Source organism: Desmodus rotundus, chromosome 2 (assembly GCF_022682495.2).
Source record: "Desmodus rotundus isolate HL8 chromosome 2, HLdesRot8A.1, whole genome shotgun sequence".
NCBI lineage: Eukaryota > Metazoa > Chordata > Mammalia > Chiroptera > Phyllostomidae > Desmodus > Desmodus rotundus.
Window position 1 is genome coordinate 25,400,463 of NC_071388.1, and position 26,366 is coordinate 25,426,828.

Genomic DNA, 26,366 nt, shown 5'->3' on the forward strand with positions numbered 1-26,366 from the left:
GAGCTAAAAGGCGGGGAGAGGACAGTGGGCGGCGAGCCGTCCGTTAGACTTCTGCTCCAGGAACAGTTAATAGCTCCTCCAAACTAAAGCTAATACGAACTCCTCCAAGAAGGCTGCACATCCCTGGCCCCGAGAACGTGGGGACGTTAATAAATGCCAGCGTGTGGAAATGACTTCGTTTAGAAATTACATTCAAATATGCTTATACACATATACTATTGGCGAAGGGGGTGGGGCATTTAAAAATAAAACTTACTTAAGCAGTTCCTCCATCGTTGCTTGATTCCCAGGCACGTCTAGGTTTCCTCATTTGTTTAGGACTTTTTTAAGAACACGACTCCCGCCCCCTTAGCGCTTGGGTTTTGTGCCTTCTTTCCCCAGGACCCGCTGGCGTGGAGCGGGGTTTTTTAAACAGGCTCTCGGCAGCGGGTGGACGGAGTTTTTCCTCGGTTTGGGTGGGGTAGAAGCCGAGCCGTCCCGCCGCGGGTTCCGGCGGGGAACGTCCGTACCCGCAGGGCCCTGCGGCTGGTGGGCTCTCTGACTCCGGCCTCTCACCCGGCGGCAGCGACCATGCCGGGGAAAGGCCCCCAGCCCTCAACCGCCCGGCGCAGAGAAGAAGGGCCGCCGCGGTCCTCCAACGGCACCAGCAGCGACGCGGAGCCGGAGCCGCCGCCCCGCCGTGCCCGGAGCCCAGCCCCTGCTGCCGCAGGTGAGTAGCGCGCCGAGACTCAGCGGGAAAGCGCGCGGGGGGACCCCGGAGGGTCCGCGCCCAACCCGAGACGGGCAGGTTTTCTTTGGCTCGGGCCGGAGGGGCTGCAGGGTTGACATCTGAAGATCACGTGTCGGTCCGTTAGGTCAGCTCAGGAAAGCGATTTGGCGATTTTCAGAGATTAGACTCTAAGTGCGATTTCGGTGTAACGGTGCTGGAGAGATGGGGGCGAGTTTCAGTTGTGAATTTCTGTTTGTGGCCTTGTTATTTCCGCGGAAATCGGCACGGTCAGCCAAGAGCCAGTGGACTTTTTTTCAGGCAGCATCACCGTGACTATGTCAATATAATGAAAAGTTGCTTGATCCTAACCTCACTTAGTGGTCTTAAAGTGCAATTAAAGAGATAATTTACTCGAAACCATCGTAGCTTCAGTGAGTCCAATAATCGGATGACATTATGAAACCCTTGTGACAGTTTCGGTGGAGCTAGGGAGTATCCAAAGTTAAGTTTCCAGGTGCTCAAAGATACGGAAAGAATTGGATCTAGAGCTTTAGGATTTAACCACCTCTTTAGGCACGGAGCAGGGAATCAGGTAGTTTTGGGTTTCCCAGATTTGCTTTATGTTGTAGTGTTTTGACTCCTAAGAGTAATATCTCTATAGGTTTTTGTGACTGGTGGCATTTCTTTAAAAAAAATTTTAAAAATAAAACCAAAATGAAAGATTTTTGTCCCGTGTGAGCCTAGCATAATACTATTTAAGTGGAAAATACAGATTCCTAAGTTTATTAAATAACATCTCTCCAGAGATTAGCAGGCTCTGCTAGTCCTCAGAACAAATTGCACTAATGCAGGCTTTTCCCCCTTGCCTTGCCTTCCCTTTCCTTTCCTTTGACCGACTTAGAAATTCCAAGTGGAGACATTGATAATAGGAGTTTAGAAGAGATTTTGAATAGCATCCGTCCTCCCCCACCTCCAGCAATGACCAATGAAGCTGGAGCTCCTCGACTTATGATAACTCATATTGTAAACCAGAACTTCAAATCCTATGCTGGGGAAAAAATTCTGGGACCTTTTCATAAGGTATTTGACCATTTTAAATAACTATTGGAATATAATGAGTCTTTACTACATACAAGATGTTTCGATTTTGTAACTATTATATTTATCCTGATTGATAGACACATAGTATGTTTGCTTTTAACAACAAATTAACTTTTGTTTCTTCTGATTATCTTTTGTACCTCTACCTATTATAAAGTTTTTCTCACTGAATAGAATTGGTGAGTTTTTGGTTTGAAGGGAGTATTTTCTCTTCACTGTTCGAATGAATTTTGTAAAAAGTTAGAATGTGGTCTTTTTTAATGCGTTGAAGCTTGTGACAGAAATAAGAAAACTTCAGTTGTGTTATCTTGTAGCAATGAAAACTTTTCAATATTTGTAAATTTGTTGCAAGTTAAAAAAAAATTAAGCAGTCGATAATCATAGTATGACCTTTTAAACTTCACTTAAATTTTTTTTTTCCTGTTCTTTTTATGCAGCGCTTTTCCTGTATTATTGGGCCAAATGGCAGTGGCAAATCCAATGTTATTGATTCTATGCTTTTTGTGTTTGGCTATCGAGCACAAAAAATAAGATCTAAAAAACTCGCGGTACTAATACACAATTCTGATGAACACAAGGATATTCAGAGTTGTACTGTAGAAGTTCATTTTCAAAAGATAATTGATAAGGTAAGGGACTTTAACTATTTACTCATTTGCAACTTTAAGTAAGGAATACAAAGAATTCTGATACATTGCACGTTATTATTTTTGGTTTCAATTGGCTTTAAAAAAATTGATATATGATTAAAGCAGAACAGATTATTGATTTAATTACCTCCATGACCATATTTTCTTTCTGAGGAATGGAGGTGGTAACTTAAAATATTAAAATTTTTAGCCAGGGAAGTTAATTCTAAGTAACTCATAGTAGTCCGTTCTTACCATTCTAGAATTAAAACATTAAGCAGTTTTAGTATTCTGAATGCCAAAGAGGCATTCTTTTACTATAAATTTTGGCTTCGTGTTTTTAAAGTTAGGTTTTTATTGCCTTCAGATAAATTACCTAAATTGAAAATGTAACAGTTGACTAATTTTACCATCTGTTATTTCAGTTCACAATAAATTTAATGTTACTACTAGTCCTGTGTATCTGATATGCAAGTGCTTTCCTTTAGTTTGAACTACCCTTTTAAAACAGGAAGGGTCGACCTTACATGTTTGTTTTCTAGAAAAGGAGGCAAATTACATGGTTTTGTTGGTGTCGGTTTTTTTTCTCCTGATTAATAATTAACTTTGGAAATTCACGGTTCAAAAATGAGTGGCTGGAACCTAAAAATATAGAAAAGTAATTATGTAATGAAAAGGGGATGTGACATGGCTTGTAGGTTTTACTTTAATTTTAATATAAAGGACTATAAATCTACACCGCTGATCTTTTGTTTCTTAAGTCCTTGTCATACAATTTGAATTGGAAAATAGATTGCTAGTAAATCAGATTTAATTCATGTAAATTTTAAGTCATAACTTTAAAATGACATACTTTTAAGGGGAAGTAAAAAGTTACAATTTGATAAAGTACATTTTTGTACTTCAGTTAAATCTGATTATTTCTAAATGTGGGGAATGTAGTTGTCAATTAATGTTTTACAATTCTTTTAACCTTCTAGGAATGGTATTTTTTTCTCCCCCAACCCCTCAAAAAAAAAAAATACTAAGCCGTATCACCTCGTTACTGCCAGCCTTTTTCCCTTGAATCATCCTTTACAGCATTTTTTGTAATGGGCTAGTAATTTGGTCTGTCAACATGGTTTAATAATCTGTGAGTTTGTTTTGGATATGGTGAGATTCTTGTCCCCCTTCATCAACTCTTTTTTTCAGTCAAAGGTTTTTAGGCTTGTTTGAATGTGGGGGTTTTGTTTTGTTTATTTGGTTTGGCGTTTTGGTTTTTGTGATCTATGAGGAAGGAATCAAACAACTTTGAACCGTATCAATTCTTTGCTAAGAAAATTATTTCTGAGAACTATTGCCTGTTTATGTGCATGTTCTATGAGATTTTTAATCCATAGAATTATTTTCAGTATGAAGTGAGTAAAATTTGGAGCAGACCTGTAACTTAGTACCAACAGTTGTTTTCTGGTTTTGTTTTCCCTCAAAACAGGAAGGGGATGATTATGAAGTCATTCCTAACAGTAACTTCTATGTATCCAGAACGGCCTACAGAGATAATACTTCTGCCTATCACATAAATGGGAACAAGTCCACATTTAAGGATGTTGGAAATCTTCTTCGAAGCCATGGCATTGACTTGGACCATAATAGATTTTTAATTTTGCAGGTAAGTTTATTAAAGACTTAAGAGGTTCTCATATTCCTGTTACTTTTTTTTTTTTCCAATAAAGTTTGGGGGGGGTTCCCCTGTTGAAGGAATCCTGTATTTTTGAGGCCTTAAAGTACTGTAGCAGCACATCATGGTTTACATTCTAGTCAAGATGCGAATCATTATTTGCTGCTCTAGAAATTTAAGGAAATTCATTCAAAACTATATTTTCATCATTAGATACTCCCGTTTAGATGGACTGACATACTTGTTCCGCTCTAGCAGCACGTAAATATTGGCGTAGTGAAATAAATATTAAACACCAATATTATTGTGCTGCTTTAGCGTGACAGGGATATAGCAACTATTTATCATTTTTGTTTTTATTTCCTTTTAAGATAACATTTTAAATAAGATTCATTATCTTCTAAGTTCTTTTTCTTTACTTTTGTTCTTATTCTTAACTCTACTGATAAAATATATAGGAAAAAAAAAAGATTCTGTACACTTGGTGTTTGCCAAATTTACCTGGACACTTAACCTAGTTTAATTTAATCTCGTTTTTAACACTCAGAATTATTAATTAAAAGCTTACTCAAATTGGCTTTTGTTTTGGTTAGAATGGCCTACTTGAACCACTATTGGAAAATCAGAAAGTAACTGATATTTCATTCTTAAATATTAGAACTTTTTGGGATTTTTTAAAGGGGCATAAATTTAAGTGCTGGGTGTTAAGTTGATTTTTATTAGAAACCCTGTATTCTTTGAGTAAGGATATGTTCTACTAGCAGTGCTTGGTAAGAAAAATCCTTTTATCTTTTCTTCTTTATGTGTTACCTTTTTTAAAAGTTTTTAGTGTAAAGCAGGACTTTGACTTACTAAAATTCCTTTTTTATTTAAGGCTATCTTTTCCTGTGTCCTGCGCAGAATCACCAAGGGTATCATAACAAAAGCAAAACTATATTGTGATGTAGAAATAGCTGCTAATATTCTTTAGTATCTTGTCCTACTGATTTTACACTAAGTTGGGAATTTTGATTTAATACTAAAAGTATTGTTAGGATGACTGGGTGTTCCCAATAACAAACTTATAAAATCTTTTCCATTTTTGTCTTTGTTCCTCAACTATTTTTTTAAAAGAAAATAGAACTTTTAGACATGCATAGAGTATGTACGAGGTAAATAATTGTTATTATGAAATGACATATTAAAACCTTTTGTTACCAGGCACAGTACATTTGTAATGCTTCTATAACCCAGACTTATTTTAAAAAGAATGTTAGTGAATCTGCTCTAGATATATTTTTAAACAAGATTTCAGTTAACACAAATGTGGAATTAAAGCTTTGTGGGTTTTTAAAAATTCAAATTTAACTATTTTATGGATGTTTATTATGTTATGAGATTTGGTTTGGTTAATTATGGATAAAAAGATATATCCCTTTATAATACTAAATTTGGTAGTAATACCATTTTGCAGGAATATATACTTGTGTTTATCTTTTGCTTTAATGTGCTGTTTAATATTATCCTGGGATAATCAAAGTTTTACATATGTGCAAAGAAATCAAAATTAAGTGGACTGCATTTTAACCCTTGTAGGGTAAACTTTTTCCTTGGTGCAGTCTCTTTCTCCATAATTCAGTAATACTGGAAGCTAAATAAAGCAACAGCTTCTCAAAAAACTAGATGAGAATAATTTTTTAAATTGTTGACTTTATATCAATATGTGCTTCTGAAGTACTCGATATGCTTAATACTAAGATAAACTTTCCAAGGTAACAGATTAAATTCCATTTGATTAAATTTACAGGTAAGCACTTTAGAAACTCATCTGTTAGGAAGAAGAAAGAGGGATTGGACTAGGTAGAATTAATGATGCCCCATTTAAAAGTTAGGGAAAGTTGCAGTGGTTTCTATGGATTTTTATTTAATTCCTTATCAAAATCTTAGACTTCTGCACTAGAGATTTAAGGCATTTAGAGGTAAGTAAGAATGTGGTTTTTATTACTTTCTCTCCCACTGAATAACATTTATCTTAAAAACTATCTGTAGTTTGGGAGGCTGGAAACATGGAGACATCATAACATCACCATCCAAGATATAAGTGATTACTTTGAATAAAATGTATAGACTGGCCAGTGGTCATGATAAACAGAAGTTTGTAAGGCTACATTTTATCAGTTGACCACTCAAATGAGTACCTCAGTAGGTACTATGCTAAGGTGCTATAAAGGATACAAAGATGGTTAAACCCTGTTCCTTAGAGGCATGAATACATGCCTTCAAAAAGTGTTTGATTATAATTGACCATAGTACATTTCATGTCTGTACATTTATTCATTTCTATATACCTGATTGGGATCCTTTGTCCCATTACAATAACTATTGGTGCCAACAAGTAGTGTTTTATTAGCTCCATAAGGCACTTCAGGGTGACAGTGTCTTATAAATTAGGTTTAGTTGGTTTGGATGCATTTGCTTCATTCAAGGTTAGGAGAATGCTAACCCTTAATGCTTTCATTATAGTTCAAAGTTGCATTAATGATTGCTATCTCAGGAGTATTTATAACACTTGAAAGGCTACAACTATTAACACAATTTTAGTTTTGTCAAAGTGTTCTACTTCATATGCTTTGTGTTTCTATTACAAAATCTGAATTAAAAATTTCAAACAAAAACCAGGATATTTTTTCTTACTGTTTAATAATTTGGAGATTAAATTCAATTAGGTCTGAGTTTTTACCTGTCCATCTCTTTCTATTCAGTATAGTTCTCCTAAGCCTGGCATGGCATACAAACTATTTGAGTTCTAGTCTTTTAGCCTGTAGAAGTAAGTCTGTGCTAGATGAAAGAAATTTTTTACTTTATCAATAATACCTTAGTTATTCAATAGTATCTTGTTCAATGGCCTCAACTATGAAAGAAAATAGGAGGCCACCCATAAGCGACCAGAAGAGAGACCGAGTCATCCACCACTAAAGCAGCGTTGTTCAACCTTTTTCACTTCATTCATGGCACACATAAGCTAATTACTAAAATTCTCCAGCACACCAAAAAATTTTATTTTGGCTGATGTGACCAAAAAAAATAGGTATAATTTTGATTCATTCACACTAGACAGCTATTGTGTTGACTGCTGTCATTTTTTTTATTTGACAATCTAAGGGAAAACAGGTCAGCGCTCCTGACTAATAATTAGGTATTGCATGTTTTAAATATTCTTGTAGCATACCAGTTGAAAAATTGCTGCTCTAAAGCATTATCCTATTTATTTACTTATTTAAGATAGATACTAACTACTAACCTTGGTGATTTCAGTTTGGGGGCTCTGGTATAGCTCACAAAGAGCAAATTAGAATAAAATTTGTTAGAATAAGATAAAGGATAATAATTTACAATGAAAATGGAGAAAATAAAAAGATTAAGACAAAATAAAAATTTAAAGTTCATTAATTGTGAGCCATTTAATTTTGATTCAAATACCCATATTTTAAGAATAGTTCAGGCCTTATTAGGGAGAAAATTTGTCTTATAACTATATATTTGAGTTTTGTGATTCTTGGCTTTTGCTAAAATTTAGATTTCATTGAATAAGGATAAACAGCATCATATCCATTCATTCCTCTTAGGTTTTTATGTTGAATTTCTGTAAGTTGTATTATCAAAAAGTGGGATAGCTGAATCACAATATCCTGGTTTTATCACCCACTTCGGTCAGTTAAGATTTAAGCCTTTGTATTATAAGTGGTTTCTTGAAGTATGATTGCTATTTCTGTGTTACTCTTAAAACCCATAGTTGATATTTTCCACAGTTGTTCAATGTCTCTGATATAGTTTGAACATAATTTAAGACATAGTCTGTAGTAAATAACAGCAAAAAAAATTGTTTAAAGCTTTGTTCAGTATATGTAAGATGTAGAAACTAGAAATAACAGAATAGAGGCCTAAAAAACTTTGTCAGCTTCAGCTGCTAGAATTATAGCAACTTGAAACACTTTTTTTGTTGTTATTATGTCACCACTATTTGTGAGTCTTGATATGGAAGGGTGACTTTAAATTCAGGTTGATGCTTTAAAATTATCTCTGAAAATGTATTCAGTTTAGTGCCCTAAGTTAAAACTATAGTTTATAATTTCCTATGGGATACATAAGATTTCTGAAAAATAAAAATGTGGTTGTCTGGGCACAGACTATCAACTCAACAGATTTTTAATGAAATGGCACAAAATGTAAAAAGAAGCAAGAAAGCAAATAGTAACAGGTGGTAAAGGGAGGCAAAGGACATCAAGGAACAGTCAAAGGAAAGGTCCCAGATTGTCGCTAGAGTACCAGAACAGTCCTAACAGTCATGTGACAAGTAGAGGCCTAAGTGTTGTAATAGCTTATTGGTTCAATAGTGCTAATCTGACATAACTGGCTTAAAATTCTTTTTTGAATACCATATAATAAAATGATGTAAAACTGAATGTTATGTGGGACTTGAAATGGAACTATTTTGATTCATAAATGCCCTTGTTTTTTTTTTAGTTTAGCATTTATTTAACTGGGCGAGCTTGTTAAAATGAAAAGAAATTGCAGCTCTATATCCTTCATTTTAATTGCATGTAGAGGGAGAAGGAACAAATAAGCAAAAACAAGTAACCACTATACCCCAAGCTAGGCACTCTCTTTATAGTGGTATGTCATCTCTTCAGTAAGTAATTTGGCCAGGAATATTTTCACCAGTGTAAACTGGTATACTGGATCTTAACTTTTGGTTATCTGAAAAATGTATACTGTATTTAAATGATATGTCCATTTCACTCATTTTTAAGTTCTGTTGGCATAGTTTTAATATCAGGTGTCAGCTATTATATTTGTTACTTGGATCACCTAAAAGACTTAAAACAGAGATCTGTGGTTCTCAGCTGAGGGTAGTTTTGCATTGAAACAGTTTAGGTTATTATAGCTGGGAGAGGGGAGATGCTATTAAACATACTAAGATGCCCGGCATAGCTCCCCATAAAATGTCACTTTTGGTAAGCCCTATCTAGATAAAAATTTTGAATAGGACTTCGCTTCTTCAATGGCTAGAATTCACCCTGTTGTAATCCAAAGCTTTGGGTATTTTTCCAGGCTTAAATCTTGTCTAAAACTTAAAACTATCACTGCAAATATTTAGAAAGAACTGATCATTGAAAGCAGAATAAAATATCTACATATTTTAGTTTAAATGCTAATTTTTGTAGAAAACACTAATTTATGCATACTGAAGATTATAGAAAATTTAACAGGTTTTTTGGATAACATTTCACTTTGTATTTTATGATCAGTTACTACTGTGTTGCCAGAGTAGAAACGGATGATGATATATAAATATTAAAAATTACGCCTGATTTCAATGAGTAGATTAAAAATGAGGTTTTAATAAAAAATATTTTCAAAAAAATGAGGTTTTATTTTTAATTTTATTTTTCATAATTATGTTGAAGCTTTTGGTAATCATGATGCTTTATCATGAGCCAAGTTTTCCCCAAATATTTGGGGTTTGTTCATAAAGAAATATTTTAAATATGTAAGTAGAGAGTTGTATGTTCTTTTTAATGTGTAAATTTTTAAATTTTTTTTCATCCTTGCTGGTTTTTTGAAATAAAAGTTTTTCTGTTTTTTCCTTCTTGCCTGTCCCTTTTCTTCTGTTTGTAATAGTATAGAGTTCAAGCAGGCTACTTCTGTGAAGTAAAGTAGCAGCATTTTGCCTGAGCATATTTACACAAAATTCTCTCCACCATCAAACAAATGGTTGCCTGGAAGTCAGTCTTGAAGGTTACTGATTATGGGTTTTTTTCCTCTTTTCTCTTTGTAAATAAATGGCAAAAAATACTAAAACATAATGTTAATCTAAGATTAATTACAGTTCAGTTTTATATTAATGATTGCAAACAAAAGTTTTTCAATGTCATGTATCAGGACCTTTAGTTTTCAGTCACTTGGATTTCTTCTCTTTCCATGAGAAATAGGTAGTTTCCTTTTCCAGTTAATGGTCTTGTTTTTAGAAAGTTAGAACATTAGGTTTGAGACATCCTTATGAAGCCCAACACTTGTTGAGCAACTCATACATAATACCATGTGTATAGAGAAAGTTTAATAATACTAGCCACCTAGAAATACGATTCCTACCGTGCCGTAATCAGGAAGGGTCTTTTTGAAAATTCTTGGTTTTAAAACAGGAGCTCTAATTATGTTATTAACAGCTGATAATGTTGCCATAATAACTGAGTTTTCCATTATATGAATAATCTTGCTGAATCTTGCAGTAGAAAAGTTAATAGTTTTATTTATATTTAATTAATATTGTAGATGGGGAATCTTCCTTTATTTTAATTCTGTGTATATGTGGGTGTATATTATAATATATGAGTTTATGTAAGAATGTAAATATACATTTCTTATGTAAAATTGAAACATAAGAAAAATATCAGTGAAGAGAACATTTTTTATTTGTATCTTATTAAATCTCTAAACTACTGATTTACAACATTTATTTGTTTATTACTGTTGGATTTGTTCATTGTTCCTAATTCTCAGTGTAAGGTTGATGTAGCTAAACATGTAAAATGAATGTAAAATGTGACTTTTTTTAAAGGGTGAAGTTGAACAAATTGCTATGATGAAACCAAAAGGCCAGACTGAACAAGATGAGGGTATGCTTGAATATTTAGAAGATATAATTGGTTGTGGACGGCTAAATGAACCTATTAAAGTTTTGTGTCGGAGAGTTGAAATATTAAATGAACACAGAGGAGAGAAGGTGAATCTTTTGTAGACTTGTTGGAAATCAGAATGTTTCATTTATTAACAGATTTTACTGAAGTAAATATTCAAGTTATAATAGATAATAATTATTGGGAAATATTTAGTACTTTAGATTTTTTTTGAATTTTATATTTTTATTAACCATAGTTTATGTTTTTAATGTTAGCATATTTTAAATTCAGATTGTACATTTGAAATGTATTTTAACAATCTACACACTTAATTTTTGTAGTTAAACAGAGTTAAGATGGTGGAAAAGGAAAAAGATGCCTTAGAAGGAGAGAAAAACTTAGCAATTGAATTTCTTACCTTGGAAAATGAAATATTTAGAAAAAAGAATCATGTTTGTCAATATTACATGTAAGTACCTTAATTAATTTTTATATTTCTGACATTAAACCAAATCCCCTTCTCTTTTCCTGTATTAGAGATATAGAGACGGAAGTAAAAAAAAAATACTAAAAATTTTATGTGATGAATTCATTAAGTTAGCGTTGTTTACCATAGTATTGAAGTTTACTTTTAAGTAGCCTACTTTAAGGCTACTTAATATGGGTTCACACATATTTATTATTATGCTTAATAACTTTATCTATACTTTTTAATTCATGTGACAGATCTAACTTTGTTTATATGGAACCTATTTTGTCCTTAATTCTAGTCTTGACCCTGGCTTTGTTGTCTCTTTCTTCTCCCACACATATCCCTCAATAGCCCCAGGTAGTTGTAAAATGACTTAAAAAAAAGAATCTTTTAGAAACAGCTGGTTTTACTAAAATAGTTACATAATTTTAGAAATGGCATTTTAGGATCTCCAATTTCTTTTTTTCCTCCCTCTAGTCATGATCTGCAGAAACGAGTTGCTGAAATGGAAACTCAAAAGGAAAAAATTAATGAAGATACCAAAGAAATTAATGAGAAGAGCAGTATACTATCAAACGAAATGAAAGCTAAGAATAAAGCTGTAAAAGATGTAGAGAAGTAATAATTTTTTGGAAAATACTGGAAGTATTTAAATTCAGTTAATTTTATTACCTGTATGTGTGCGTGTCTATATATAAACTTACTGGCAGCACATAAGTATAATACATTTACCAGCATATAAAATGGTCTCCTTTTGCAGACAAAAACAAAAAATGTAATTGCCCTGCATCCTGAACGTCATTTTTACAGATTCAAGTGCTCGGTGATCTTAAAATAATGGAGGATACTACCCCCTTGTGGCAGAACTCCATAATACAAAACATCACAGCAAAAATAAGCATGTAACCTGACAGGCTGTCTTTGAGAATAGAGTTCACAAACCTACTGGAGGTAGAATTGGGTTTATATTAGATTTTTTTTAATTTTGCTTATGACTTTTTTCTGTACTAGCATTTAATGAAACCAATATCTCTTACTTACTTGATTTTTCTTTAAAATAAGTTTTACTCTTAAGATAAAAAAATTCTTTTTGCCCTGGCTTCGTGGCTCAGTGGATTGAGTGCTGGCCTGAGTGAAAGGGTTGCTGGCTCAATTCCCAGTCTGGGTACCTTCCTGGGTTGCAGGCTAGATGCCCAGTAGGGGATGCAGAAGGGGTGGCCACACAGTGATGTGGCTGATAAAAATTTTTTATACCTAAAATTTTTGTAGACATCATAGTTCCTGGAAAATGTAGTATTTATTATCATCCAGCTTAGAATGACAAAATAACTTTCATAGTCACTTAATGGCTTCCTCAAATATGAGGGTAAGGTAGGGTCAACTTGAAAATAGGTTATTTTAGTATCCTACCTTACAAGAAGTAGGACACTTACAAAGGAAATGTCCAAGGCAAGATATATACCTTCAAATATCTGAATATCAAAAATAGTGACCGATAATTTTTTTGTTTTGTTAGGAAACTGAATAAAATTACAAAATATATTGAGGAGAACAAGGAAAAATTTACACAGCTAGATTTGGAAGATGTTCAAGTTAGGGAAAAATTAAAACATGCTTCAAGTAAGGCCAAAAAACTGGAGAAACAACTTCAAAAAGATAAAGAAAAGGTAGGTTTAAAGAAAATCCTTAAAATTTAACGTCTGCACATCAGATCTAGTTTTCATGATTTTTCATAGATACGCTTGCTCCCTATTACCTAAGAGAATGCATTGGAAATATAAATGTTAAGTGTTTTAAGATTTCCATTGTAACCTGATTATTTTCCCCAAGGAGAAATCTTAACATTCATTGATTTTGAGTTTAAGAGCTTATGTTTCTATGATATATGTTGTTGGGGAACATTTACCAGATCAGCAATTCTGTTTTGGTGATAAAATAATTTCCCCCCTCTAGGGTAGTCAAGGAGGCCGTTGTGGGTGGAGGGATCGAGCAAAAAAGTGAAAGAACTCATGGGCACAGACAACAGCGTGGTGATTGTGGAGTGCATGGGAGAGGGGTATAAGGGGGATAGATAAATGGTAATGAAAAATACTAAAAATAAACTTTTTTAAAAGAAAAATTTAAAATTTTTTAGTTATATGTTATGGACTCAAAATTATTACCCACCTACAAAGATTAAATTGCTCTCCCCCTTAAAAAGGAGGAAGAGGAATCTGGTAATATACAACAAGGTTTTACCAAAGGCGAACTTTGAACCAGAATGCCTAACTTGCTAGGGGCCAGACTGTAATAAATTAATTTGGGGTCTTTCAAACTATGTTCAAAGCTCTATCAGATTCTAATAGATATGACACCTAAACAAACGCCCTTCCCCCAAACAGCTTTTTACCATGTAACTTCACAGTAATTATAAATAAGCTTTGCTTTACCTCATAAGCGTTTTCTAAATGCATTTGTTCACAAAATACTTTTCTGCTTGGTACAGTAACAAATCTTACATGAATCAGTGTTTGAGGAATACTGTGTAGGAAAATGTTGACCTTCTCTAATACTAGATAATCAGAATAAACAAAATATACCATATAAATTTGAGAGTAACCCCTGAATTGGACAGCTAGCCAAATTTAACTGTTACAGAGGGACTGGCCTTTAGGCATCAAATGTGAGTAAGTAGTCCTGCCTGGTGTGGCTCAGTGGATTAAGCGCCGGCTTGTAAACAGAAGGGTCACCTGTTCAATTCCCAGATCAGGGCATATGCCTGGATTGTAGGCCAGGTCCCTGGTGGGGACCATATGAAAAGTGACCACACATTAATATTTCTCTTCCTTTCTTTCTCCCTCCCTTCCCCTCTGCCTAAGAGTAAATAAATGTAAGTAAGTAGTTATTACCAGAAAGTAGTAATGGAATAAAATATTAGTCCTACATGGTGACTCTGGAAGGGTAAAGTTGTGAAAGACCTTAGGATTTGAGGGAAGGTGGGGGTTGCAAAGGTAGTTCATGATAAGCTGTAATATACCATGACAGATAGTTTAAGAAATCTCATAGAACATTTTAATAAGTGAAAGGGTAATTATCACCTGAAATTGGAACAGAAGGAAGAAAGACCTAATGTCTAGGCAGGGAGAATTTTCTTCATAAGTAATCAAGAATTCATAGAATTACCTTTACCACTAGACAGACAATATAGAAATTTCAATAAATGGTTGAGAAGGTATTGTAGTTGCTGATATCCCTTTGCAAATAAATTCTATCAAAGAGACAAAAAACAAAAGTGCTGAAACCAACTAATTCAAATCTAATTACAAAGAAAACCACAAAGACCGGGAAGACCCCAAGAAACACTTTTTAAGTCAGATGTTGGTAGTGCTAGACAGCCTAAAGGCATGGGCTCCTACAACTTTGTTTTATAATCTTAGGTAGAAGAATTTGAAAATATACCTGCCAAGAGTGAGAATATCATAACCGAGACAACAGCTAGAAAGAATGCCCTTGAGAAGGAAAAAGAGAAAGAAGAAGAAAAGTTGAAAGAAGTTATGGATAGCCTTAAACAGGAAACACAAGGACTTCAGAAAGAAAAAGAAGTAAGATTTTTTTATCACTTGATGTTTATTTTGGTGGCTTTTTAAAACTCGAATGTTTTTGTAGTGCTAGTAAAAACTGACCTTTTAGAAGAAAAAGGTTGGACTTTAATATCTAACATTCCTAAAAATAGCCCACACTCTTTTTCATTCCTGCTTTCCCATTAAAAAAAAAAAAAAAAAAAGCTGAATGAGAATTTCTGATGCTGCAGAAAATGTACCATGTCAAGTGTTTTGTTTTATATGCCATTCTTTGTTGAGCCTGTTAATGTCATCATCAAATTTTCTTTTCCGTCTTATTTTCTTGGTAACTGAATTGGTTACCACCTGTAAAAACCTGGGACCACACTAACCACAAGTTGGCATCTCCTTTCTTTGCTTTTATAAGCTTTTATGTAATAGTTTAAAACTACAGCTGTTGTGTCAGTTCTTGGTTCAAATCCTAGATCAGTAACTTATTATTTCTGATCTGGTGCAGATTATGTCTCCAAGTCATATTCTTCAAAACAGTGAGGAAATAATGCTCATCTTATGAATCTTTGTGAAAATAAAATATATATGTATATGTGTATATATATATATATATATATATATACACACACACATATAAATGCCTTGAAATTAAGAAACGTTAGCTATTATATTACTTTAGCACATGATTAATGTAATAAGTTTGCAGTTGTCCCACTGGTATGATTTATCTACCTAACAAGAGTATTATAAGCACAAATTTCACGTGTCTTTGTTTATATTCACCACAGCCTTTTTGAGAACACTGAACATGTTAAATCGATATTTTAATAGATAACGGTAATTGAGTTAAATTAACTTCTGTACAACCTCTGTATGTTAATTACAGAACTTCTAAAAAGTTTTATTTAATTATAGACGTAATAGATTCTATTGTGGAATATGGACGTGTTCTAATGTCACACTACAAAATTTTATAAGTGGGACATCCATATGGTAAAGTGACAATGGATAAAACAGCTTTCATAATGGAATACTTTGTGGATATAGATTGTCACATTTGCTTATCTAATGTATATTGAGTATTTCTATTTGCCTTTGTACTCTTTGTTAGTAAAAAGCCAAAAACAAAAACAGGACTGACGTCTAGGTGTCTTCCTTCCTCAGCATGAAGTAATAGCTAAAAACAGATGCTTTGGCACTTAAGAGTGAATGCATTTGAGCAAGTTACTCAAACTGATCTGACTTTCCTCAAATGAACATAATGGTGGTATCTAGCTCATGGCATTATTATGTTAAGGAATTAACACATACAAACACTTCATAATAGTGTCTAGAATATAGTGAATTGTATGTGTGTGTTAATGTTCATGATTTTCACCATCAAACATTTAAACTGATTGTATGATGACTTTGGACAGAACCTGATATTTCTAGGCCTATTCCTTAATGTGTGAAATGAAGGGGTCACACTTTTATAAGGGCCTTTCTTATGTTATTCTTTCTTCACAGTCCATTACAGTGGGCCAAAATTTCTGCTCATCAAGTACATGACTAGTGTTGAAACTTTCTGCTGAGTAGGCCTTAAAGTACTTAGCATTTCAGGTAATGTAGTATGCAAAGACCATAGGGAGTTTAGACCTAAATTTTTGTGCTGTTAACTATTATTTTGTTATAATTTCTGAAATGAGCATATTAATATATACTTCATTGAGCTCTTGTGAAATCAGTTGGGAAAAGACTGTATATAGTGAACACTGGCAACTAGGCAAAAATCTACTAGTCCATTCCATTTGTAAGATCTCTTCTTAAGTTGAATTCAAAATACATGGCTTCTATTTCAGTTTAGGTTTGAAAACATAGTATTTCAGAATTAATGGAGTCTTATGTTTTAACAGAGTCAAGAGAAAGAACTCATGGGTTTCAGCAAATTGGTAAATGAAGCACGTTCAAAGATGGATGTAGCCCAATCAGAACTTGATATCTATCTCAGCGGGCATAATACTGCGGTGTCTCGGTTAAGTAAGGCCAAGGAAGCTCTAATTGCAGCTTCTGAGACCCTGAAAGAAAGAAAAGCTGCAATCGCAGATATAGAGGCAAAACTCCCTCACACTGAACATGAATTAAAGGAGGTAAATTTCTGCTTCTGTATTTCATCTGAACATTGTTTGTCAACCCAAGTTTTGTATATATTTTTTTAATCTCAACATTCGAAGTGACTGGTATACATATGGTCCGCAACTTAAGATTTTTTAATTTTACAATGGTGTGAAAGCAATACGTGTGATAAATTACATGAGATACTCAACACTTTATAACAAAATAGGCTTTGTGTTAGATGGTTTTGCTGAACTGTAGGCCAACGTAAATGTTTTGAGCACATTTAAGTAGGCTAGGCTATGATGTTTGGTAGGTTAAGTGTATTAAATGCATTTTTGATTTAATGGTATTTTCACCTTACAATGGGGTTTTCGGTATGTAATACCATCCTAAGTCAAGGAATATCTGTACAGATTTTTTTTTCCATTAGCATTAATCTTCCCCAAAAGAATGGAGTTGAAATTTCAGTATTCCGACTGATGTGAACTGAGACTGTCAAGAAACTGGTGTCAAACAGCAAATAACACTGCTACCAGCACCATTGTTTCCCATGGAAATAATCGAAACAAAAGAAAGTTTATGTTTCTCTAAGTATAGACACGTTATGCACAAATAAATGAAAACCATAAATAATATTTGTGGATGAACATGCCAGCCAGCTATCTTAACGTATTCTGTTTTTGAATTTATGGATGTGGTTTCTCTGTTGGAACTACAAACTGTTTTGAACTAATGAAGATACCTAGTTTTAGCCAGTCGGTGCCCCTCTTGTCTTGAGTGACTTATATATCTAAGTAATCTCATAACTTGAATCCCCAAAGCATCTTTAGGTGAGGTGGAAATAGAAACATGCATTCTGAAGAGAAATAATAGTTTTGGTTTTTGTTTTTCCACGTTAGTGAATGTATACTCTTTGGTCATTGGGGAATTTCTTGACCATGTAAAATTTAAATGTAAACTTGTATCCAGTGACCACTTCTATCTCCTCCCTAGTAATTCACTTTATTTTTGGATAAATTGTAGCTATAACTTGAGCTTTTTCTTTATACCAGTGTGACTGCTATTAGAGCTGATAGTTTAAAGCCAGGAGATGAGGCTCAACAATGTCACAAAAAATGGCTGATCTAAGTTGGAAATTAAGCAACTGAGAATTTGAATTTTTGTGTGTGTGCGTATGTGGTTCCTCTCCCTTTGGCAGCCTGACATGTTTGTATAGCGATAGTACTGTTCGCCCGTCACATGCCCCTTCATTTCAGAGCTATGCTTTTTTGATGGTTTTTTTTTCTTTATTTAATTAAATACAATATATAATAAATTTTCTTTATTATTTAGAAAGCAAAGCATAGCGTAACCATAGTCCTGCCTGGTCACTCACATCTAGGGTCCTGTACCAGAGTCTGTTTCTTTATTAGTGCAGAATTTAAGAATTAGGACACACTTTTACATAACTGATTCCAAACTGGATTTCCACAGCCCTAGCTCTACTTGCTCTATCAGTATCAGTGTATTGCTCCTAGAACCATACTGCATATATGCTCTTTGTTATTGACCCAAATAATTTATTCCCTTATTAAAACAGAAAATCCATCCACATTTTTTCAAAACCAAATGGTTGCTTAGTGTTTATTGTTGGCCTGTCTTTTCCTTTTTTTCAGGTGTCAAAACTGACACTGCTGTGATTGGGCATAAAATTATGAGATTCTTTTTTTTTTTTTACTTTTCACTTTCAGAAAGAAAAGGAACTTCAGAAACTTACACAAGAAGAAATAAATTGCAAAAGTTTGGTTCGTGATCTTTTCCAAAAAGTTGAAGAGGCAAAGAGTTCCTTAGCAATGAATCAAAGTAGGGGGAAAGTTCTTGATGCAATAATTCGAGAAAAAAAAGCTGGCAGGATTCCAGGAATATATGGAAGATTGGTAAAGTAGATTTATTTGGACATGACTGTACATTTTTCTGAAGTAAAACATTGTAAATAATTTTCTTACCTTGACTTAAAGAAACTGTGTATTGAGTGTCACTGAAATAAAATAACATTCATTTTTTGTTTTGTTTGAAAGGACATTCATTTTTAAACATTTTGCTCTTCTACTCAAGCATGGTAAAATTCTTTGTAATATGGATTCTGTCATATTAAAAATAGGGTTTTTTATTGTTTTTTAGTTTGGATAATTGTAATCATTTTAATTCCAAGATAAAAAACAAACTTTAATAGTGATAAACTTAACAAAGCTACTCTATTCTTTTTGTAAAAAAAGAATTTGACAAATTACATTCTGGGTTTTATACCATTGTACCGAATGATGTGGCTAGAGTGTAGGGACATCAGCAAGGGATATTCAGAAACCCAGGGCTAGCAGTAGTGGAGACCATTCCTGCTCCTGAGACCAAAGAGGGAAGGAAGCTGAAGCTATGGCTAGAGGATGGCCAGGAGGAAATGGGGAAAATGTGTATTTCAACCCCATTTAATTGATGCAGTCCCTGAGTCGGCATTCCAGAGAACGGAGCAGAAGAAAGTGATTCACAAGGACAAATGAAAATTACCTAGCATAGTTGATTCATGTCTAAATGTTAAGTGACTTCCACCTAATTTTCTCAAAGATACACAATTTAATCCTGTGAGGGAGGACCCCCCCAAAAAACAGAATTATCTTCTGGTAGTCAGGCCCCTTGTAGTACAGGCTTCCCCTGCTAGGTGAGAGTTCTGGAAACCCATGTGTGTCAGCGTCCAGCTGACCTTGCTATGAGAGGTTGCGTTCAGCTTCAGTGAATTTTCATTTTTAAAGATTTTATTTATTTTTAGAGAGAAAGGAAAGGAGGGAGAAAGAGGGAGAGAAACATCAATGTGTGGTTGCCTCTCGTGCCCCGCACTGGGGACCTGGCCTGCAACCCAGGCATGTGCCCTGACTAGAAATTGAACTGGAGACCCTTTGGTTTGCAATTCGTGCTCAATCCACAGTTTCAGTGACTTTTTTTGAAGACGCAACTCCTTTGCCTGTTTCATGATGGGCAATTTACAAGCGCATCTGTCCACACAAAAAACATCATGACATCCCTGACCCACCCTCCATATTCACCCAATCTCATCCCTAGCAAGTCCTCAAAGAGAAATGTTTTGCCAATGTGTAAGAGGTGAAACAAAAAACAGAACACTAAGAGGCATCGAAATAGCCCTGGCTGGTGTGGCTCAGTGGGTTGAGCAACCAGCCTGTGAACCAAAAGATTGCAGGTTCAAATCCCAATCAATGTATCTCTCACACATTGATGTTTTTCTCCCTCCCCTACCCTCTCCAAGAAGTAAATAAATAAAATCTTTTTTTAAAAAAGTTGTAAAAGGCATCAAAATAGATGAGTTCAAACATCTTGATAGGCATATTCCATCAAATGGAGAGTACTTTGAGGGTGACTGAAGTTTAAATATGAGAGAATAAATATACAATTTTTTATAAACTCAGGTGCTTTTGGGGGGTCCCCCCTCATTCATTTGCTCTCAAAGAAAAATAAAGCTAGTCAGTGAGTGCTTCTTTACAGCTAATTTATTAATAGATTGATAAGGAGACAAATGTATTTCATTAGGACTCTCATACTCTTAGACTGGCTTTGAATAATTCAGTTTTATAATTTTATAAGTTATTTTCATATTTTTACGTTTCAAATTTTCACATTTTAATTTTTGTGCATTGAAAACAGTTATTTTGTGCTTTCATTAACAATTTAAAACTGCATATTCATAACCTTTTAAAAGGTAGATTAAAAACTCTAGTTGAGTGACAGGAACACCTACATTTTCATTGTGTACCCTTTTTGTATTTTTAAAACCATGTGTAAGTATAGTTTTTTAGTTAAGAGTAATTTGCAAAATCTGTATGAATAATTATGAGGTGATCCTGTGCCTAATTTCTTGCTGATTGTACATTGATTTTGTCCCCCTCCTTTTATATTAGGGTGACTTAGGAGCAATTGATGAAAAATACGATGTGGCTATTTCATCCTGTTGTCGTGCATTAGACTACATTGTTGTTGATTCTATTGATACAGCCCAGGAATGTGTAAACTTCCTTAAAAGACAAAATATTGGAGTTGCGACCTTTATAGGTTTGGATAAGGTAGGTATTCATTAAAAGCTACATATAATTTCATTAAGTGCCAAGTGTTTGGGGTTTTTTTCCCCCTAGCTTTTTCTTCATGGTTATTTAGGGAACACCTGATAGGTTTTGAGGATTATGTTAAGCTCTGGGGTTAAATGATTGTGAAATAAACATCTTGTAATGCCTCCTCTAAAGGATTATACATTCCATTGTCAGAGTTGACTGATAGTTTGCATTTCTAATTTCCATTATCAATAACTGCTTTAAAAAAAAATCTTATTGAGATATAAGTCACGTCCCATAAAATTCACCATTTTAACATACACAGTTCAGGGAGTTTTCGTGTATTCACAAGGTGGTTTAATTGTACCTCTGCAATTCCCGATTTTTTTCATCATCCCCAAGAGAAACCTCATTCACATTAGCACTCACTGCTTCCCCCAAGCAACCTCAAAGCTTGTCTCTTACCATAGGTTTATCTATTCTGGACAATTCATATCAATTGAATCATACAATAAGGAATCTTTTGTGTATGGCTTCTTTAACTGAGCAGATTTGCAAAGTTTATCCATATTGTATTGTATTATGCATCAGTACTTCATTTCTTTTTATTGCTGAATGATATTCCATTGTATGGATATACCACATTTTCTTTATTCATCATTTAGGTATTTGTGTTGTTTCTATGTTTGGCTATTATGGATAATGTAGCTATGAAAATTCGAGTGCAGGTTTTTGTGCAAATATGTTTTTAATTCTCTTGGGTTGATACCTAGGAATGAAATTACTGGGCCAAATGTGAACTGTTCAACTTTTTGAGGAGCTACCAAACTTTTTCACAGTGGCTGTACCATTTCCTACCAACAATGTATGAGGATTCTAATTTTTGTATGTCCTCACCAACACCTGATAGAGTCACGTTCGTGAGTGTAGAGTAGTATCTCATTGTGCTTGATTTGCATCTCCTGATGACTAATGATGAATGTCTTTCTGTGTGTTTATTGGCCATTGGTTATCTTCTTTGGAGAAATATCTATTCAGATCCTTTGCCTATTTGTTAATTGGTTTATTTGTCTTTATTATTGAGTTGTAAGAGTTCTTTATCTGTCTGCATACAAGTCTGATCAAATATATCATTTGCAAATATTTTAACTTTCTCGATGGTGTCCTCTGAAGCACATTTTTTTTGTTTTGATAAGTCCAATTTATTTTAATATAACTTACAAACCTTGATAAATGACTTGAATTTGATAACAGGTTGCAATGAACTGTAGATCAGTTTGGATAGTATTGGCATCTTAATAATGTTAAATCTTATAATCCATGCACCTGGAATGTCTTCTGTTTATTAAGGTACAATTTCATACAATAATGTTTCATAGCCTTCAGTAAACAGGTCTTATGTTTCTTTTTAAACTTATTCATAAGTTTTGCGGGGTTTTTTAATACTAGTGTATAGTAATACAAATAATTTATGTATATCATCTTGTATCCTATAAATTTGCTAAATTCATTATCAATTTTAATAGTTTTGTGGGCGGTTCTTTAGAATTTTATATATGTAAGATCATGTCCTTTTTGAATAGGGATAGTTTTATAATAACTTCTTTTTTAAAATAAGTGAAGTGAAGTAACAGTCTGAAAATATTAAATGGAAAATTCCAGAAATAAACAGTTCATAAGTTTTATTAAATTTTACACTATTTTGAGTAGTGTGATGAAATTTTGCACTGTCTTCCCCGACATAGGCATAGGTCATCCCTTTGCCTCCAGTTATATTGCTACTCTCCTGTCACTCACTTAGTAGCCAGATTATCAGAGAAATGACATTTACATAACTTGTATTAGAGTGAATTAGAATCATTCTCTTTCATTAGTTGTTAGTCTCCTACTATGCCTAATTTATAAATTAAACTTTATCAGAGGTCTGTATGTATAGGAAAAAACATCGTACATACAGGGTTCAGTACTATCCAGTTTTAGGCATCCACTGGTGGTCTTAGACCATATCCCCTGTAGATAAGGGGGAACTACTGTACTCAATTATGCAGATACTTAGAATCTTGCATATATTACATGTATATTACTTAGGACCTTAAAATGATATATTATTTTTATATGTATATATTTATTTATTTAATTTTTAGATGGCAGTATGGGCAAAGAAAATGACCAAAATTCAAACTCCTGAACATACTCCTCGGTTATTTGATTTAGTAAAAGTAAAAGATGAGGAAATTCGCCAAGCTTTTTACTTTGCTTTACGAGATACCTTAGTAGCTGACAACTTAGATCAAGCCACAAGAGTTGCATATCAAAAAGATAGAAGATGGAGAGTGGTGACGTTACAGGGACAAATCATAGAACAGTCAGGTAATAACTATTTTATTCCTGATATTGAGTCTTATCTTTATTTAATCTTATTTCAGGAGACATCTAAAGTCTGACTTCTCTTTTTTCCAGGTACAATGACTGGTGGTGGAAGCAAAGTAATGAAAGGAAGAATGGGTTCTTCAGTTGTTGAAATCTCTGAAGAAGAGGTTGGCATATTTAAAATTATAGTTGTGCTTTTAAAAAAAAAGAATAGCTTTATTGATATATAACACATACTATAAAATTCAGCCATTTTAAGTATACTTTACTCACACTTTAACAGATTTCTATAAATGAGGCACTAATATATAAGGCACCAGCTGCTATAGCTCAGTGGATTGAGTGGGCCTGCAAAGTAAAGGGTCACTGGTTCTATTCCCAGTCAGGACATGTGCCTGGGTTGCCGGCCAGGTCCCCAGTAGGGGGTGCACAAGAGGCAACCACACATTTGATGTTTCTCTCCCTCTCTCTTTCCCTTACCCTCTCTCTAAAAATAAATAAATTTTTTTTAAAAGACTACTATATAAGATGTGTGGTTTTATGTAAAACTCTTTAAAGTTCTCAAAACGTTAATTAGAAAATATATGCTTAACATATTTTTTCTATTACATTTGGATCATATGACTATTTCATAATTTATTTACCCATTCACTTAGTGTTTGACATTTAACTTTTCCCCCACACATAATTAATACTGCATTACATAATTAGTTTTTTCTATTTCAAAGTAATTCCTTAAGGTGTAACTATAGTAGAGACTTCTTATCATGTTTTCAAATTCTATTTCAAAATATTTTATATATGCCTACAAGTATATGCGAATGTCAAAATGGGGAAAACTGTGTTCTCTTACCACCCTCAGAACATTATATCTACTTTGTTTTATCCTTAAAAATGTATACATGGCCCTGGCTGGTGTAGTTAAGTGGGTTGAGTGTGGGCCTGTGAACCAAGGGTTGCCAGTTCAATTCCCGGTCAGGGCACATGCCTGGGTTGTGGGCCAGGTCCCTGGGTGGGGGCGTACTCAAGAGGCAACCACACATTGGTGTTTCTCTCCCTCTCTTTCTCCCTCCCTTATACTCTCTCTAAAAATAAATAAAATCTTTTAAAACACACACATGCATACACATGGATGTCCTGGCTTTTTCTCGTTGTGCCTTCGTTTCTTCATTTTCATTTTTTCCCCCCAAATTTTTAAATAGTTTATATCCTTCCACTTAAATGTCTGCATAGGGTACCTTCAACTGACTTTGCTGTTAATCTGAAATGCTCCTGTAAAAAACTTACTTTACTGATACTCTTCTTTGTAGGTAAATAAAATGGAATCACAATTGCAGAGAGACTCTCAAAAAGCAGTAAAAATCCAGGAACAGAAAGTACAACTGGAAGAAGCAGTAGTTAAGTTAAAGCATAGTCAACGAGAAATGAGGAATACACTAGAAAAGTTTACGGCAAGCATCCAGGTACTCTTTTGTCAATATTAGCTGAAACTACTGGAATTCAGTAGTGATTTGGCAGAAGCATTTTGCTGTTTGTGTACAATTTTAATATAAGGGAGGAGGGGGATGGATCTCCAGGTATACGGCTACCTCTGGATGATTTTGCTTCCCTGACTATTAATGGATAAATGCTGTCACAGTGTTACTCTACCCACAGCTATTCCTGGTTTCCATTAGTACTCCATAGAAATGTCTCTTCCTTAACAACTATATGACCCCTTTTTTTTTTTCATTTTTTTCAAAGTGGAATGTTTTCATAATCATAAAATAGCAATGCATGCTTATAAACAAAACCAAAAAACAAGTTTTCAGAAATTACTCAAAAGATGATCACCCTCCATTTTTATGTATATCCTTGAACTTTTTAATACCTAGTTTGCATATATGTTTATGTATGTAATAAATATGGATATACATATTAAGTATACATGTGGAATTTTAATGAGTTACACTATTCTTCAATTAAGAAATTGTGGTTTTCTAAGCCAATGAAACTTTACTTTGCAGTTGCATTAGATCTTTTTGTTTATATAATTTGATAAATGTTTTTATGTATACTGCTATGTATAAAATATCCTTGGTAGGTATATACTCATTCAATTATTTCCTTAGTTAGATCCCTAAAATAAAAATTACTAGTCAGTATGCATACAGTGTTTAAGGCATTTATTGCTTAAGGCCATAGTGACCTCAAAAAGATGGTTCTAATTCATTCGCTACTAACAGCATATACAAATAATTATTTGTCCAAGTCTTAAAACACTAGTTACTCTTCAGTATATTGTAAATTTGCTACTGTAATATACTGAAAATGACATTTTAACTTCCCTTTGTAATGAGTTTTCCTGTCATTTTATGTTTGTTGGCCATTTTCACTTTTTACATAAATTGTTCGTGTTTTCTGTTTTCATATTGGTCAAAGATTTTAAATGCCTTTTTTTTTTTTAGTTCAGAATGTTTAAAGGAAATGTTACTGGGTTAAAATACTGACCGTAAATGTTAAAACTGTTCTATAGCCTTTATCAGAGCAAGAAGAATATTTGAATGTCCAAGTTAAGGAACTTGAAGCTAATGTACTTGCTGCAGCCCCTGACAAAAAAAGGCAGAAATTACTAGAAGAAAATGTTAGTGCTTTCAAAACAGGTATGTGTACAGATACAAACCCTTTTCTTGAGATCATTAAAAACAGGATTTTAATGTTTGAAATGTTTTAAAAAATAGCAGTTGGTAGGCTAAAAATAGTGAGTCACTGCTCTGTTTTAGGGTTTCTGTTGTTTCATTCTCAAGAGATTATAAAGTACTATTAAGGTTAAATAAGTGCCATTAAATTGAGAATTATATTTGACAAATAAGGAAGCCAGGGCATGGAAGGGTTATATAACTTGCCCAAGGCCACATAGCATATGGTGTTAGAAGAACTCAAGCCAGTCTGATTCCAGAACCCATGCTCTTAATTTTCATATTTTGTACACTTTGGCTCAGTTGGAAACCCATTTCTGCAAGCATTTCTTTAAGATTAAATTCTTTAAGACTT

General features: G+C 33.8%; 1 protein-coding gene across 4 annotated transcripts in view; it reads left to right on the top strand.

Moving 5' to 3' along the window:
- SMC4 (structural maintenance of chromosomes 4) overlaps positions 1–26,366 on the top strand; it is a 36,044-nt gene that overhangs the window by 888 nt on the left and 8,790 nt on the right. For 2 of the 4 annotated variants that reach the window (XM_024563195.4, XM_045197418.3), the window contains exons 2-17: positions 382–709; positions 1,611–1,789; positions 2,248–2,439; positions 3,911–4,087; positions 10,695–10,859; positions 11,097–11,224; positions 11,705–11,845; positions 12,744–12,894; positions 14,644–14,808; positions 16,674–16,907; positions 18,606–18,791; positions 20,817–20,978; positions 23,108–23,333; positions 23,424–23,500; positions 24,644–24,796; positions 25,849–25,975. In XM_024563195.4, coding sequence (XP_024418963.1) covers positions 571–709; positions 1,611–1,789; positions 2,248–2,439; positions 3,911–4,087; positions 10,695–10,859; positions 11,097–11,224; positions 11,705–11,845; positions 12,744–12,894; positions 14,644–14,808; positions 16,674–16,907; positions 18,606–18,791; positions 20,817–20,978; positions 23,108–23,333; positions 23,424–23,500; positions 24,644–24,796; positions 25,849–25,975 — 2,602 coding nt within the window. In that variant the 5' untranslated portion in view covers positions 382–570. The remainder of the gene's footprint in view (positions 1–381; positions 710–1,610; positions 1,790–2,247; positions 2,440–3,910; positions 4,088–10,694; positions 10,860–11,096; positions 11,225–11,704; positions 11,846–12,743; positions 12,895–14,643; positions 14,809–16,673; positions 16,908–18,605; positions 18,792–20,816; positions 20,979–23,107; positions 23,334–23,423; positions 23,501–24,643; positions 24,797–25,848; positions 25,976–26,366) is intronic. The other 2 variants (XM_024563189.4, XM_045197415.2) reach the window with 2 other exon arrangements.